The sequence below is a fragment of the Oryx dammah genome, unplaced genomic scaffold, assembly GCF_014754425.2.
Source record: "Oryx dammah isolate SB20612 unplaced genomic scaffold, SCBI_Odam_1.1 HiC_scaffold_4, whole genome shotgun sequence".
In the NCBI taxonomy this organism is placed as follows: Eukaryota; Metazoa; Chordata; class Mammalia; order Artiodactyla; family Bovidae; genus Oryx; species Oryx dammah.
Window position 1 is genome coordinate 32,698,442 of NW_024070188.1, and position 17,368 is coordinate 32,715,809.

The 17,368-nt window shown below is 35.8% G+C and overlaps 1 protein-coding gene across 4 annotated transcripts in view; it reads left to right on the forward strand.

Annotated features, from left to right (window-relative positions):
- HACE1 (HECT domain and ankyrin repeat containing E3 ubiquitin protein ligase 1) overlaps positions 1-17,368 on the forward strand; it is a 101,480-nt gene that overhangs the window by 77,631 nt on the left and 6,481 nt on the right. For all 4 annotated transcript variants that reach the window (XM_040239114.1, XM_040239116.1, XM_040239115.1 and 1 more), the window contains 3 exons: positions 11,085-11,216; positions 15,767-15,865; positions 16,146-16,216. In XM_040239114.1, the coding sequence (XP_040095048.1) occupies positions 11,085-11,216; positions 15,767-15,865; positions 16,146-16,216 (302 nt within the window). The remainder of the gene's footprint in view (positions 1-11,084; positions 11,217-15,766; positions 15,866-16,145; positions 16,217-17,368) is intronic.

A 17,368-nucleotide genomic window follows, 5' to 3' on the forward strand; every position in this document is an offset into this window, starting at 1 on the left:
CTAAAGATTTAATATAATTTTTTGTTTGTTTGTTTTTTTAAAGGCCAAAAGACTTGGCCATATTTTAACCTCTTTGAGCCTCAGTTTTCAATTCTGTATAACTGGAATAATACCTTCCATGCAGAATTGGTACCAGCATTTGGTAAACTGAAAAACACAACCCAAACATTAGTTGTTATTGAATAGTTTTCTATAAAAATAGATTCATGGGTTTCACATATCTATAGGAATGAAGACCTAAGTTAAGCTATGTAATTTTACTTTTTGAAACTTAGATACTATACATATTAAAAATATATATGAAATTTACTTTTGGAAAATAAAATCAGGAGCTGAGTTTTTGCACATTTATACTTACTAATTTTGGCCTACCCTCTCATTTTATACATGAAGACACTGAAGTCTGAAAAGTTAATGGTAAAGCTGGAGCCAAAACCTAGGTCTCCTAGTTTCAAGTCTAATGTTCTTCATCCTGTTAGCAAAATTAACCACATTGAGGAAGATCTTTTAATATATTTTTAATATAATGAATATGTTTAGCTCTAGAAGATTAAAATGCTATTAAAATAGCAAAATTAAATTGATGGATTTGTCAGTGAATGGAAATATTTTTAAAAATCTAATGATTAGATTGTCTGTCTCATAGTACTTCCCAAGTGGCACTAGTGCTAAAGAACCCACCTGCCAATGCAGGAGACATAAGAGATGTAGGTTTGATCCCTGGGTTGGGGAGATAGCCTGGAGGAGGACATGGCAACCCACTGCAGTGTTCTTGCCTGGAAAAATCCCATGGACAGAGGAACCTGGTGGGCTACAGTCCATTGGGTTTCAAAGAGTCAGACAAGACTGAAGCAACTCAGCACACACACACTCATAGTTCATTTATTATTTTATTTTACACTGGATACTTCCTCTCAGTTAGGGGTAATAAAGTCATAGAATAGAATCTTCATTATAACCAAGAGATTGCTTTTCATGGGAGACCCTCTTACATGACTCCTGTCTGTGAATACACTGTTTGGTAGGTGGATCTGTCATTCCTCTTGGATACACTTTATATGAGGAAGTATAAAGGCTTGTTAGCAATTGTGTGGTAAATAGCTATGTTTACACTTATATCTCCTAACAGCGTCCCTCCCACTTTGATGTGATTTTTGTTTAGATTTTAAAAATATGTTTTTTAATTCTTTTCCCTTTGTATCTTTATGTTGAAATTTAGAACAAAGGAACATTTTAAATAAATAATAACAAATACACTTACATTAAGGTTATACTCTTGATCATAGTCTAGCCTGAGGCTGGAGTAATCCTGTAACATTAAAAAGCATATAAGTTTTGTTTCTAAGTTTAACATTATGCTGTTGACATTGTTTTGTTAATGACAGGCTAACTACGTATTTGTTTTTAATTGGAGAATAATTGGTTTACAATGTTGTATTGGTTTCTGCCATACAACAGGGTGAATCAGTCATAACTATATGTATATCCCCTTCCTCTTGAGCCTCCCTCTCACCCTGCCCACCCCTGTAGGTCATCACAGAATGCCAGGCTGGGCTCCCTGTCTTATATAGCAGCTTCCCACTAGTGTATGTATGTCAGTGTTACTTTCTCATGATGAGCTTTGGTAACAGGATCTCAGTCACTAATATGTTAGTTCTCAACTTTTGTTTTTCTAATATAAACAATTGCCACAATAAATTGAGCCTTTTCATTTTCTAATATTGCCAGTAAGCAATAAGCAAGCTGATTTTTTAAATTAAAAATCTTTAGAAATACCTTAAATTGATCACTTGATTTAGAATTCAGTTTACAGGTAAAAATGTCACATTATCTTCTTTAGACATGTTATTTTTAACATATATTTCTGTCATGAATTTTTGTTATTCTAGGGCCAGCGTTTTACTTATTTATCTTTATAGATGTAAAGTTATAATTGTCACATTTGGAGTCAACTTCAGAATTTGTAAGCATATTGAATTTTAAATGACTTGCCAAGCTTGTTAGTAAGAAAAAAGTCTATGTAAGCTGGTCTCCACATGGGGGAGTCATTTATTCCTGTTTTATTGAAAGGCTTTGGTAATTATAGACTGAAACCAAATAGGCAAAATACATTTGTTTAAAAAAAGTACATTAATAAATACAGATAATATAGGAAGAACAATATATATCAGTTCCACTTTTGAAAATCTAGAGGAAAAAAACCCCTTTCGTTTCACTTTAGAAAATGACTGAATTAGCAGGGGATGAACATTTACATTTAAATGGTGTTTTCAGCTTTTGAAAGAAGAGGTTTTTCCTTTCACTTTTCATTTTCAGTTTTAAATTCTTGACCAAAGGGTGTTAGGAATGAAATATTTTTGTTAGACCTTCAGTTCTAGTTCTTAGAACTGAAGAGTAAGCCTTGTGGCTTTTAAGCGTTAACATCTTTACCCTACTGATCATAAAGTTCATTCAGGCTAGGAGGGGAAAAAAGTGAGGAAAGATGGGACAGGATATCAGGGAATGTAAGAAATAGCATGGAAACTGAGTTGCAGAGGAAAAGCATTAAGTGATCAGATAGAAGTAATGAAGGGGAGAAAGAAACGTTCTGGGCATATAGGAAAGCACAGAGATGATAGAGCATGATATGTTTCTGTAAGCACGGGTAGGTCAGAGTTGTAGATGTTAGCTTAGATTGCAAAGTAAGTGAATAGGAGAAGATGAGGTGGAGGAAGTAGACAGGGGCCAAATCCTGAAGGACATTGCATTCACCATTAGAAATTTGAAAGTTACTCTGAAGGCTAGAGGATGATTGCAGATGCTGTAGAGGGCAATGACATGATTGAATTTCTGTTTTTTAAAAAAATTCCTTTTTTTTTTTTTTTTTTTAAAGAAAAACAGCACCAATCTCAGCTTGGATTGTGAAGAATGAATTGAAATGGGGCAATATTGGCGTCAGGGCAACTGATAGGTGATGATGGAATTGGTGTTAGGGAGCATGCATAAGGGATTTTATAAGACAGTGGGAGCAAGGATAGAGAAAATGAGATAGCTTTTTAAGATGTAGAATGTATGGAACATGGTATCCATACTAGCTATTTGGAAAGGTGAAAAAGGACTGGAGGATGAGCTGCTTAGGTGGATGGGCTCCAGAATGACAAGTGGTATCGTTATCCTCCTAGCCATTAACCTCATCATAGCATTTGTATTTTCTAGTGATAGTAATAACCACTGCCTGTTGAGTCTATATTTTATGTATTTGAGCCGTGTTCTGTGCATTTCTCATTTACTGTAACAACCTTTTGAGGTAATTATTTCTATTCTTTTAGTGTGGAAACAGCTTTAATAATAAAAGCCTGTGATATTTATTAGGTGCTTATAATGTGCTAGGCACTGTTAAAGGTGTTTTATTTGTATTAGCTTAAACAATCATATGAGATCTAGATACCCATTTCTGCAGGTGAGGAAATAAGCATGGTGAGGTTAAATTGCTTTCCTCCAAATCACAGGGTAATAAATGGTAGATGTGAATCCAGACAGTCTATAAATTTCAAGCCTGAGCTTGTAACTATGACACTATATTTCTTTAGAAATTAAGTAACTGTCTAAGGGCTTAAAATTGGTGACTGGTAGACCCTCAGTTTAAATCGAGTTCTGTATGGTTGTGTAACTGCTGGGTCTCTTATCTACTAAGGCAGTGAATATGAACAAGGTAACAAATACAAATTTAGTATGCTTTCCAAATTTATGATTAGCAAAGGGTAAAGGTGGGGAGGGAGGGAGGGATAAATTAGGAGTCTGGGATTAGCAGTTACATACTACTATATATAAAACAGATGAACAACAAGGACCTACCATGGAGCACAGGGAACTATACTCAATATACTGTAGTAACCTATGATGGAAAAGAATATGAAAAAGAATACACACACATATGTAACTGAATCATTTTGCTGCACACCTGAAACTAACACCATTTTGTAAATCAGCTGTACTTCAATTTTAAAAACTTGGTATAGTTTCCTCCATTTCATTTTTATTTGGTTGTTCTCAGTGTTTATGTTAACTATGCTGTGCTCAGTCGTGTCTGACTTTTTGTGACTCCATGGACTGTAGTCCGCCAGGCTTCTCTGTCCATGGGGATTCTCCAGATAAAGATACTGGAGTGGGTTGCCATGCCCTCCTCCAGGGGATCTTCCCAACCCAGGAATCGAACCCAGGTCTCCCACGTTGCAGGCGGATTCTTTACTCTCTGAGTCATCGGGGAAGCCCAGTCTGTGTGTGCACTCATTGTTATATTTTATTGCCAGTTTCATTTGATTTATTTCACATACAGACACATTTGATGCCTGTACTAGTAAAAAATTGAAACCTCTATATAGATTATTGACTTACAGTGGATTGCTTAGATGTGTCTTCAGAAAAGTATACTATGAAAGATCTTTTAATACTCTGAAAACTTTTAAAACAGTTTAGGTCTAAGGTTCTCAATATTGAGTGTATTTTTCAATTTGGGTTTTAAATTATTTTTAGTAAATTATCTTTTTAAATTATCTTTATCTTTTTGTCAACAATGGAGAATATATTTTTCTTTGCATTTTAGTTCATATATTCTAAAAATTCACTTCAAAAATCACCAAATCCATTTAATGGTAATCTGAAGAATCACTGTTTTCAATGACTGAATTTGTTCCAAGGAAACTGAAGTAATAGGATATTTATCATACTATCAATCTTTATAGCTTAATTTGTGACCTTAAAAATAATATACTGGTAAAGGATAAATTATTGGAAAATGTTACATTGTTTAAATGTGCCTCTCTTTTCTTATACCTACTTATTCATACAGAAGAAACCTGGTGTCCTTTGAGTTTCCCCTGAAGAAATTTTCAGTAAGAACTCTTACATATGATAGCAATAGTAATCAAGTGGATAAGCCCAGGAAAGAAGCTTTTATTGTTAAAGGATTTATATTCAAACAGTGAATTGCATTGTGCCAGTTATAATGCCATTTAAACTGTTCATTTAAAACTAAAAATAACTATTTCAAATAATTTTACGGGTGTGTCCAAGTTTATCAGTTTACTTCGAGGGGGATAAGAACATCTTGCTTTCACTATTAAAAGTTAACTATTAGTTAAGTAAGTATATCTTTTAAGAAGTGTAGTGAAAAAAATTTTCAAGAGGAAAAATAGCTTTTAAAAAAGGTGTCAGTTTTCAGCATTACCACTACCCCTCATAAAAAGACATAATTTAGACTCAAAGCCTGAAAAGAAGTTAACATTTTAAGGAAGATTTCAAGGGATGATATTGTTCATTCCATAGGTGCAAAAGACTAGGAGATTTTAAAACAAAATGTTTCTGTAACTACCTATTTAATTTAACTAGAATATTTATCTGAAAACTGAGTCTCAATCTTACTGTTTTTAATTTTTCCCTTTGCAGTTATTTTTTGCTTACCTATCTTATATCAGTTATGAGGCTCGGGGTTGAGCTTGAAAGAATTTGCTAAGGCTCTTTTTTATTGTTATGATAGCTTATGGTGAACAATGTTGGATTCGTGATCTCTGAAGAAGATTTAGCTTCGGGACCAGGGACCAGACTTGATTATTCAAGAGCTTTTGTATAGCAGAGTTTTATTAAAGTATGAAAAGGGACAGAGAAAGCGTCTGACATTAACATCAGAAGAGGGACGGAGAGTGCCCCACTCGCTAGTCCTAGAAAAGGGAGTTACATGCTTTTTAAAATTGCTTATTACAGTAAATCAAAAGAATGTCTCAAGGTTGTAAAGATCTTACTAGACCCACTCCCATAATTTACATTTTAAGATAACAGGATTAGCCAGAAGGTTTTCTGGAAGGAGAAACTGTCCTCAAGCAGGATACAGTGTTGTTATATAATGCTTAGTAGAGTTTAAGCTGAGTTGTTTGTTGTGTAATCATCAGTTCCAGGCTTAAAGAGAAAAACATTTTATGTGACTAAGACTAAAGAATGTAGAGAAAAGATGTTTGTCCTTTCTTCCTCCTTGAGAATCCTAGACCCCATCTCCACTTTAAGAGCCCCAGACCCCTTTCTCCTCCTGGAGGACCTCTGACTTTTTATCAACCTGCCTAGGAATTGACTCAGTTGCCTGTGCTGAGACTTTCTAAGTTGAAAACTTTCTATAATCACAGCTATTTCACCAGAGCAAGTACTCACTCAGATTCTTTAGTATAGTTAATGCTCCAGTTTAATTCTGTGATATCTGGTATTATTTTACGCCCTCAAAGGATTAACAAAACTCAGGTAGGAACAAATATGACTCCTGCTGCTGCTAAGTCGCTTCAGTCGTGTCCGACTCCTAGGATGTGCTATCTGTTGGCGATAAAATATCCCTCACCCCTGAGTTATGTCATCTCTTTAAATACCTTAGAATTGAGATTTTAGGTTTCACTTATATTTCATGTTTATTTGAGCAACTGGATTGCTGGTCATCTACATGTTGACTGTTTCCTTAGAGCATTTAAGGTATTTTATGTAGTTACTCAGGAGCATGAAATGTAGGGGTGAGTCACTTGGCCTTTGTAGCTGGTGGGACTGTAGCCAGTGTAGTATTTCTGCACAGTATGAATAGTAAAAATGTTAGTGTATAGTGATAGTTGATGTTCATAGTAATAATTGTATTATCAAGAACATGTTAATATGTGTTACTGTCTTTGAGGATGTGTTCTGTAAGGAAGCAGGGAAACATTTTAGAAACAGTTGGATTTAGATTTTTTTTCTATTAAACACATTTATCTTTCAGCTATCTGAAAACTCTCACTTTACTAAACAACTCAGAAGAATTTGTGCTGGCTAGGATTTTATTATTTTACTGAGAAATAACTTAGACCAAGATTTTTCCATATTTAAATTAATACGGAGACTGGGATTTGAAGGAACTGATTTTTCACAAATTGATACCCAGTAACTATGGGCCAGAGCTATAAAAATAAGTGTGGGAAATAGTATATTTGTGAAAATTAACTTTTTAAAACAGAATGTATGTGGAAATAATAGGAATTAATTGATAGAAAAGTGTGTACTATTCAGATAAAAATGGGATGCAGTGGCAAATTAAAATAGATAAAACTATACTTGAGCAGTTCATGCTTCATAATTTGAGGTGTTGATTAATGACTCAAGTGAATAGTACCTTAAGATAATAAAAGCAAAATCTCTTGAGAGAAATATATAATTAATGAATGGAGCAGAAAAATTTTTAGTATTTTCATGAAGCAGTTTAGTTAGAACAGACATCAATTAAAAGATAATCATGTGTTAGTGCAAAAATCATTGGTAGTTATTTTGTGTATATTTTATTTCTTAGATTGGATCCTCAAGATTCAGTTTGTGTTTCTGTTTGATTGGCACACGTTTCTATGTGCCCCTCTAAATACCTGGATGTAACTTGTAGAATCTGATTAATTCCTATTCGGTGGAGAAAAACCTTTGGGTGGTTAGGAGTGGGATTTGGAGTGAGAGTAGATTGAATAGTGTGCTATATAGATGGTAATAGATGGTAGCTTTCCCCATGCCGGATTGCAGAAAGAACCATGCAGGGCTGGGGAAAGCTGTGAGCAATCCATTGTGACAATCCTGTAGCTCTGAGATGTATGGAGAATTCATAGCTGGAGTCATACAACGTGTTGGCTCAGTGCCTGTGGGTATTTTTTAGGGGTTGAGGGGAACTGTGTCAGATTAATAACCCCCCAGAAAAAGATTAAAAGAAGGGGCCTAAAATAGGTTTTCTCTCTCTGCGTTTAGAGCATTCTTTCCTGGGAGGTGAGAACTATATACATAATGCTTTTAATTCTTGAAGTTTCACTCAGATGGGTAATCTAAAATGTATGGATAATAATGGGAACTGGCACTCCAGTATTCTTGCCTGGAGAATCCCATGGACAGAGGAGGCTGGTGGGCTGCAGTCCATGGAGTCGCAAAGAGTTGGACATGACTGAGTGACTGACACACACACATGCATGAATAATAATGATAGGGTTTATATACAGAAAGATACAGTCATTCACTTTGATTTGAGCCAAAATACATTTTTTTACTGCTAGTTAAATTTTAAGTGATACTATTCTTGATGATATATATTTTAAATGTGTCAAAATAGCTTACCATAACTCAGAATGTTCTTGTTTAACTCAGAATAGACTGCACTTAATTGAGTCATTTGATCACGTTCAAAGTGTGTTTTAAATGAATTTATTGAATGTATATTCATCACCTTATTTGTTGAACAGAAAGCAGCAGCCACATTTTTTAAGAGCTGAGGATCAGTTCAGTTCAGTTGCTAAGTCCTGTCTGACTGTTTGCTATCCCCTGCACTGCAGCACACCAGGCCTCCCTGTCTGTCACCAACTCCCAGAGTTCACTCAAACTCAAGTCCATTGAGTCAGTGATGCCATCCAGACATCTCATCCTCTGTCGTCTCCTTCTCCTCCTGCCTTCAGTCTTTCCCAGCATTAGGGTCTTTTCAAATGAGTCAGCTCTTCACATCAGGTGGCCAAAGTATTGGACTTTCAGCTTCCACATCAGTCCTTCCAATGAATATCCAAGACTGATTTCCTTTATGATGGACTGGTTGGATCTCCTTGCAATCCAAGGGACTCTCAAGAGTCTGCTCCAACACCACAGTTCAAAAGCATCAATTCTTTGGCGCTTAGCTTTCTTTACTGTCCAACTCTCACATCCATACATGACTACTGGAAAAACCATAGCCTTGACTAGATGGACCTTTGTTGGCAAAGTAATGTCTCTGTTTTTTAATATGCTGTCTAAGTTCATCATAACTTTCCTTCCAAGGAGCAAGCATCTTTTAATTTCATGGCTGCAGTCACCATCTGCAGTGATTTTGGAGCCCCCAGAAATAAAGTCAACCACTATTTCCACTGTTTCCCCATCTTTTTGCCATGAAGTGATGGGACCGGATGCCGTGATCTTCGTTTTCTGAGTGTTGAGCTTTAAGCCAACTTTTTCACTCTTCTTTCACTTTCATCAAGAGGCTCTTCAGTTCTTCTCTGCTTTCTGCCATAGGGTGGTGTCATCTGCATATCTGAGGTTATTGATATTTCTCCCAACAATCTTGATTCCAGCCTGTGCTTTATCTAGCCCAGCGTTTCTCATGATGTACTCTGCATATAAGTTAAATAAGCAGGATGACAATATACAGCCTTGACATGCTCCTTTTCCTATTTGGAACCAGTCTGTTGTTCCATGTCCAGTTCTAACTGTTGCTTCCTGACCTGCATACAGATTTTTCAAGAGGCAGGTCAGGTGATTGCAGAGTTGGACATGAGTAACTAACACACACACACACACACATGCATGAATAATAACAATGATAGGGTTTATATACAGAAAGATAAATGGTCTGGTATTCCCATCTCTTTCAGAATTTTCCACAGTTTATTGTGATCCACACAGTCAAAGGCTTTGGCATAGTCAATAAAGCAGAAATAGATGTTTTCTGGAACTCTCTTGCTTTTTCAATGATCCAAAGGATGTTGGCAATTTGATCTCTGGTTCCTCTGCCTTTTCTAAAACCAGCTTGAACATCTGGAAGTTCACGGTTCACATATTGCTGAAGCCTGGCTTGGAGAATTTTGAGCATTACTTTACTAGCATGTGAGATGAGTGCAGTTGTGCAGTAGTTTGAGCATTCTTTGGCATTGCCTTTCTTTGGGATTAGAATGAAAACTGACCTTTTCCAGTCCTGTGGCCACTGCTGAGTTTTCCAAATTTGCTGGCATATTGAGTGCAGCACTTTCACAGCATCATCTTTTAGGATTTGAAATAGCTCAGCTGGAATCTCATCACCTCCACTAGCTTTTTTTGTAGTGATGCTTCCTAAGGCCCACTTGACTTCACATTCCAGAATGTCTGGTTCTCAGTGAGTGATCATACCATCGTGATTATCAGCTCATGAAGATCTTTTTTGTACAATTCTTTGTGTTCTTGCCACCTCTTCTTAATATCTTCTGCTTCTGTTAGGTCCATACCATTTCTGTCTTTTATTGTGTCCATCTTTACATGAAATGTTCCCTTGGTATCTCTTTTCTTGAAGAGATCTCTAATCTTTTCCATTCTATTGTTTTCCTCTATTTCTTTGCACTGATCATTGAGGAAGAGCTGAGGATATATACTGGTAAACAAACAGAACCTTTGCTTGCAAAGAGATTACAGTCTAATGAGACATTTAAGAAAAAAAAAAAGCAGTAAATATACAGACAGTGAGACCTGAACAACCTGTGTTTGGGGGACAGAGTGAGGGAACCAAAGGGAAAGTGGGAGGAAATGAGATGAGAGGGTAAGGCAGAGGTTGGGTCGTTTGGGGCCTTATGGACTAGGGAAGGAATTTGGACTTTACTCCAAGTGTCATGGGAAGTCGTTGTAGGGTTTTTGAAAGGAGGGTTATATGATCTGAATTATATATAAAAAAATATATATATACACACATAGTTTAAAAAGTTGCTCTAATGTGGAGAAGAAGCAATACAGAGGCAAACATGGCAGCAGTGACACAAGATAGTCTAATATCCAGATGAGAGATGATGGCTTGAACCAAGGTGCCGCTAGTGGAGGTGATGCCACAAGGTCTGACTGAGAATATTTTTTGAAGATAGAGCTGATAGCACTCCCTGATAGAAGCTGTGAGAGAAACCTGGATGATTGACTCCTAGGATTTTGGCCTAAACAGCTTAGTGAATGATAGATTACTCTTTTGCTGAGATGTGTGAACATTGGTGCCAAATTAATTCTAAACTTTTATTTCTAAAATGAGAAATGTTCAGCAGTATCTTCAGTTCAATTCAGTTCAGTCGCTCAGTCGTGTCTGACTCTTTGCGACCCCATGAATCGCAGCACACCAGGCCTCCCTGTCCATCACCAACTCCCAGAGTTCACTCAGACTCACATCCATCTAGTCAGTGATGCCATCCAGCCATCTCATCCTCTGTCGTCCCCTTCTCTTCCTGCCCCCAACCCCTCCCAGCATCAGAGTCTTTTCCAATGAGTCAACTCTTAAGTATGTGAAATTTAAAAAATAATAATCACAGAAACCTTTTTTTTTTTAATAGGCGGAGTACGTCCAGCTTGTCACTGAACTGCGAATGACAAGAGCCATTCAGCCTCAGATCAATGCTTTTCTACAGGGCTTTCATATGTTCATTCCACCGTCCCTCATACAACTTTTTGATGAATACGAATTGGTAAGGAAAAGCATCAGTTCTTTTGCTGTTACAATACAAAACAAAACTCCATTTGATAAAATTTAGAAATAATTTTAGTGCACAAAAGTGAATGGAATAATGTAGAAAATATGGTAAACCATTAAAATGTTCATGTTTAGGGTTGTAAGATTTGTGATTGTGCTTCTCTAAAGGTTAATAACTAGGATCAGTTCGGTTCAGTCGCTCAGTCGTGTCCGACTCTTTGCGACTCCATGAATCGCAGCACGCCAGGCCTCCCTGTCCATCACCAACTCCCGGAGTTCACTCAGACTCACGTCCATCGAGTCCGTGATGCCATCCAGCCATCTCATCCTCGGTCGTCCCCTTCTCCTCCTGCCCCCAATCCCTCCCAGCATCAGAGTCTTTTCCAATGAGTCAACTCTTTGCATGACGTGGCCAAAGTACTGGAGTTTCAGCTTTAGCATCATTCCTTCCAAACAAATCCCAGGGCTGATCTCCTTCAGAATGGACTGGTTGGATCTCCTTGCAGTCCAAGGGACTCTCAAGAGTCTTTTCCAACACCACAGTTCAAACGCATCAATTCTTCGGCTCTCAGCCTTCTTCAGAGTCCAACTCTCACATCCATACATGACTGCTGGAAAAACCATAGCCTTGACTAGACGGACCTTAGTCAGGAAAGTAATATCTCTGCTTTTGAATATGCTGTCTAGGTTGGTCATAACTTTTCTTCCAAGGAGTAAGTGTCTTTTAATTTCATGAGTTACTATTTTTAGCATTCGAAAATGGAGGTGTACTTATGAGTTATTAAACAGAAAATTATATTTTTTTCTGGACCAGTGTATAAAAAACAAATAGCAACAATACAGATAATTGACAAAAACTTTGCCTCGTAATTTGTTGATGCTGGTAAGTTTTATGAAACTTCTGAGTTACAGTATACATGAGAAAAGTATAACCTAACCCTAACATGCGTCATACATGTATAGCTTGATGAATTTTCACACTGTGTACACCCATGAAACATCTGGATCAAGAAACTGAGAAATCCTAATATCCTAGATCCTTGTCATATTCCCTTCCAGTCACTTTCCCCTCATGGGCATCCAGTCCCCTGATTTGTTATGATATAGGTTAGGTTACCTGTTTTTGAACTTAATGTAAATGGAATAGTCACTTAGAATATGTCTGACTTCTTTAGCACAACTTTTTCTTTGTGAGAATCATTTGTATTGTTGCATGCAGCTGTAATGTGTTCATTCTCGTTGCTCTATAGTACTTCATTGTGTCAGTCTACTTTTTTTTTTTTTCTGTCCTTTCTACTCTTGGTGAACATTTGTTGGGTACTTTTCAGTGGTGTGAGTTATAAATGGGTCTTGGATTTGGAACCTTTTTTGTGACTTGTGTGTCTTTCATAGGGCTCTGCTACACTGGGATAGGAAATTTTTTTTTAAAAGTTGACTTAAATATCTAAGTTCATTTCATCTAAGTTCATGGCATAAACATGTTCATCAGAGTTCAAGATACAGTTTAGATTCTAGGGTTTTCATGAAAAGAAAGTATTTAGTAGCATCAGTGTCCTTACAAATTGATGTTTTCATCAATTATTTGTGGACAGAATGCAGTCTCAAGTCAAGAGATGATATTCAGGTTCAAAAATGGTGACAACATTGTTGTGATTACTATATCTATAGTATTATTACAATTGAAAGTGAAGTGAAAGTGAAGTCGCTCAGTCATGTCCGACTCTTTGCGAGCCAGCGGACTGTAGCCCACCAGGCTCCTCCGTCCATGGGATTCTCCAGGCAAGAGTACTGGAGTGGGATGCCATTTCCTTCTCCAGAGTTGCAGGGTTCCTCAAATGTCTGAGGGACTGTCCTGCCATACTGTGCTGCTTATGAGTTTATCCATGGTGGTACCAGGATATTAAAACACCGAGCCATGTGAATACTATGAACAACTGTGAACACTTGCATGACACAGTTTCTGACTGTTAGTTTTGGGGATATATATTTTGTACCCAATTCCAAAAGATCAATTATTTTTTCATATTTTAAAAAATAATAAATTGTTGATTTGGACTACAATCTTTTGCTATATGTATATGTATTGATATTTTTTATTGTATACTTTCAATTTCATCTTCTTTTAGTCAACTTAATAACTTTTCCCCCCAAGTGTTAAATGAGCTAATAAGAATATTTTGTTTCTGTCACAAAATCATAACATATGATGTTTATGAAATACTTCAAATTCCTTGAGAGAATTTAGTCTCATTTTTATTCACAATTATTAACAATGAAAGCATACTCAATGTTATTAAAAGCTTATCTTCAGCCTAGAAGGGAAGAGGATTAAACTCATGGATTGTAAGAAACATGTAACAATCATCCGTATTCCTTTTTTGGTAGATCTGTATCAGGGTAGTGCCAGGGAACAGAATTTCCCTAGACGGTTCAAATAAAGAAACTTTAATGAAGGAACTTACAGAGGCATGGGTAGGTTAAGAATAAACAAGATATGGTTGAGGCATCCAGAGAATAGCAACAGGAGAAAGCCTTTATCATCCCTAAAATTGAAGACACGTGGAGGAGTTACTGTGAGGAGCCCTGTGAGAGTCTGAATCACTAGGTAGTAGCTATAGTTGAGGAGGCACAGCCACTGCAAAGACGTACTGGAGAAGGGAAGGAGCAGAATATACTCTCACCTTCAGACTCCTGCCTGTTGCCCAGTGATGGAACCCAATCTGAGGTCAACAGGCAAGAGAGCCAGTCTGCAGGGATCAGCCACCCGGGGCACAGAATGTGCAAAGGAAGATGGAAAATGTATTTGGGGGTGGTAAATGGACCCTACCAGAATGCCTTCATCAGTTAAAGTATTTTATAATACTACGGTCAGTTGGTTCAGTTGCTCAGTTGTGTCCAACTCTTTGCGACCCCATGGACTGCAACACGCCAGGCTTCCTTCTCCATCACCAACTCCTGGAGCTTGCTCAAACTCATGTCCATCAAGTGGGTGAGGCCATCCAACCATCTTGTCCTCTGTTGTCCCCTTCTCCTCCTACCTTCAACCTTTCCCAGCATCAGGGTCTTTTTCTAATGGGTCAGTTCTTCGCATCAGGTGGCTAAAGTATTGACCATAGCCAAATACTTAGTAAGGAGGACTAAAAGACAACCTAGACAGGAATTATTAAATTATTTGGTCTTAAGACCCCTTACAAGAAAAGAATTTATGTTGGTTATAGTAATTGATACTTACTGTATTTTAAATTTGAACAGAAATGTAAAATATTTTATCAGCTCATATAAGAATAACAATTCATTACATATTAACATAAATAAGATTTTAAAAATTAAAGCTAAAGAAATTAAATTAATAAAATTATTTATTTTCCAGAATAAAACAAAAATAGTGGGAAAGTATTATTGTTTTATATCTTTCCAAATTTAATGCCTGGCTTCATAGAAGAAACTGGGTTCTCATACCTGTTTCTGCTTATAATCTGTTGTGATATGTTGTTTGACTGAAATACATAGAGAAAATTCAGCCTCAGTTGGAAAAGGGAGAACCTTGCAGACTCCTTTAATAGATCTCAAACACCCAAGATTTCTCAGACACCCCCTTATATTGACCTTCATTAATCTTTTTCAGAGCATACTCTATACTATATATACCTTATATATTTTTGAGGAGTTGCTGTAGGAGAAGTGACTTTGAACCACATTGTATCTTTGTCTGCAATAACAAGATCTGCTGTTCTGGCTTGTCCGTTTTGAGCGTAGGCTAGTTATTGCCTTACTTTACTGAGTAAACACATCCAACTGTGAGATAGATACGGTCTGATTCAGAGATGTGGACAAACTTTTTCGTGTTCTGTTTTCACTTGAAGACTACTATGGTAAAATACTTTTGCCATTCTTAATTTCATTCTTAGTTATTTGATTGATACTTTGTTTGTTTGATGATCTTCCTGAAAAAATGGATACCAAAAGTCATTAGTAGGAAAATTGTGGTTTTTTTCACCTTATGGAAATTTGACTTTAAAGGATTGAAATTATTTTAGAATAGAGTTCTTCTAAGGCCTAAATCTGTTTTGATTTTTAAAAATAACTTTTTATTATGACTTCTTTTTTCTAGTGATTAGAGTTTCTTGATCTTTTCTTTGCTTAACTCAGATTTATTTAGATCTCTGTTGTTATTTCTATATTGAGAGTATAGTATCATTATAAAATTTAACAAATTCATAAAATATATATAAACCAAAGAGAATAATGTTCATAAAATTGTTGCACATATAAACTTGTGGCATATGTGTTTCTATATAAACATAAAGGCTTATGTTTTAATTGTATTACTTTAGCGACATCTGCACATCTCACAGTATTTGTGATTATCAGTATCAAGGGTTCTCTACTATGTAGTACTTGTTATTGATAACATGCAGACACTGTCACAGAAATAAATCAGTTTTACATGGGATTAGTTTCTAATTAAGACAAATTTGCTATTTAAATGTAATCTCTTTTTTCCCCCAAAGAAGATTAATGAAATATTTTTCTTCTTTCCCAAAGGAGCTACTGCTTTCTGGCATGCCAGAAATTGATGTGAGTGATTGGATAAAAAATACAGAATACACAAGTGGCTATGAAAGAGAAGATCCAGTTATTCAGGTAAAATCTCTCTAGAGCTTAGAATGAAGTTAAGTTTTGCCATTTAATCTTGTAAGCTTTTCAGCACTGTTGAATGAAAACCTATATTAATTAACAAAGTAAAGTTTTTCCCTAAATTCTTCTCTTGGGAATTCCATATGAAAGCTTTGTATGAAATCTTTTTTGGTAAATGAGTTTCATAGAATAAAATATGTTTTATGAATATTGCATATTGCTCTGGTACTAAGAAGCCTACAATTGCTTTGAAATGTGAGTTTAGTTTTTTTATTGTTGTTTTTAGTGGTTCTGGGAGGTTGTGGAAGATATTACTCCAGAGGAGAGAGTTCTTCTCTTGCAGTTTGTTACTGGCAGGTAAGAAGTGTTTTTATGACAATGTAGAAATAATTTAATGTATTCCATTTCTAATTGATTAGAGATAAGCAACTCAAAGTGAATTATTACTCTGAATTGTCTGTTTCTCACCTCCTTTTCTATATTTTTAGACATTAAACAAAGGTTTATTTAGGCATTAAAGTTAAAATATATAGTAGTACCCAAAATATGTTTATTTAAGGTATAAAAAATGTTCCTGTCAGAACTGTCAACATATATATTAGTTTGTAACTTGGTAGCCTTTTCAATCTGTAAGTCAATAATAGTAGCCAATAGTTGTTGCTGGGACAACACACACACACACACAATACATATAATACGCAGACACAGCATTTTTTCTTCAATTTTTGTCAGATTTTAATCTTTTAAGATTTGTGGCCTAAAAACTAATTTGTGATACCATACATTGAAAAGTGTACATTTGGAAACAATTAAACATCATCAGTGTTAGAAAACTAAATGATTTAAATCTCTCTTAACTTATAGTTCCGAAAGATGTAAAAGAAAGGTGTGATTTTTCATTCTTGATAACTTAGAATTTCATCTGCATCCTTCTATTATCAAAATGTAGTTGACTTTTTTCATTATAAATTTGCATGGTTCTTCTAAGAAAATTGGAACATAGAAAACTAAAAGAAATAAGAAAAACCATCACTTGCCAGCAACAACCATTATAAATAATTTGATATATTTATTTTTTACTACCTGTTTTAAAAGCATAGTGTGAATGTAAATCTATATTACATATATGTAACTTGAAGTCCATTGTTTTTTTTTAATTTTATTTTTTTGCACTGCATTTTAGTTGTGGCATGCAGGCTGTTTGATTTTTGTTGCAGCATGCAGGTTCTTTAGTTGTAGCATGTGGGATCTAGTTCCCCAGCCAGGAATTGAATCCAGGCCCCCTGCATTGAGAGCACGGAGTCTTTGCCATTGGACCACCAGTGAAGTTCCCACTGTTTTATTTTTAAAGTAGTTTGTAACCATTGTAGAAACTTTGGAAAATGGAGAATATAGATAGGAGAAAATGAAAATCCCACTAAGTAATTAAACTGTTCACAGGTAACACTATTAATATTTTGCTGTATTTTTTAGTTTTTTAAGTATATAGTTAGAAAAATAGTTGGAGTT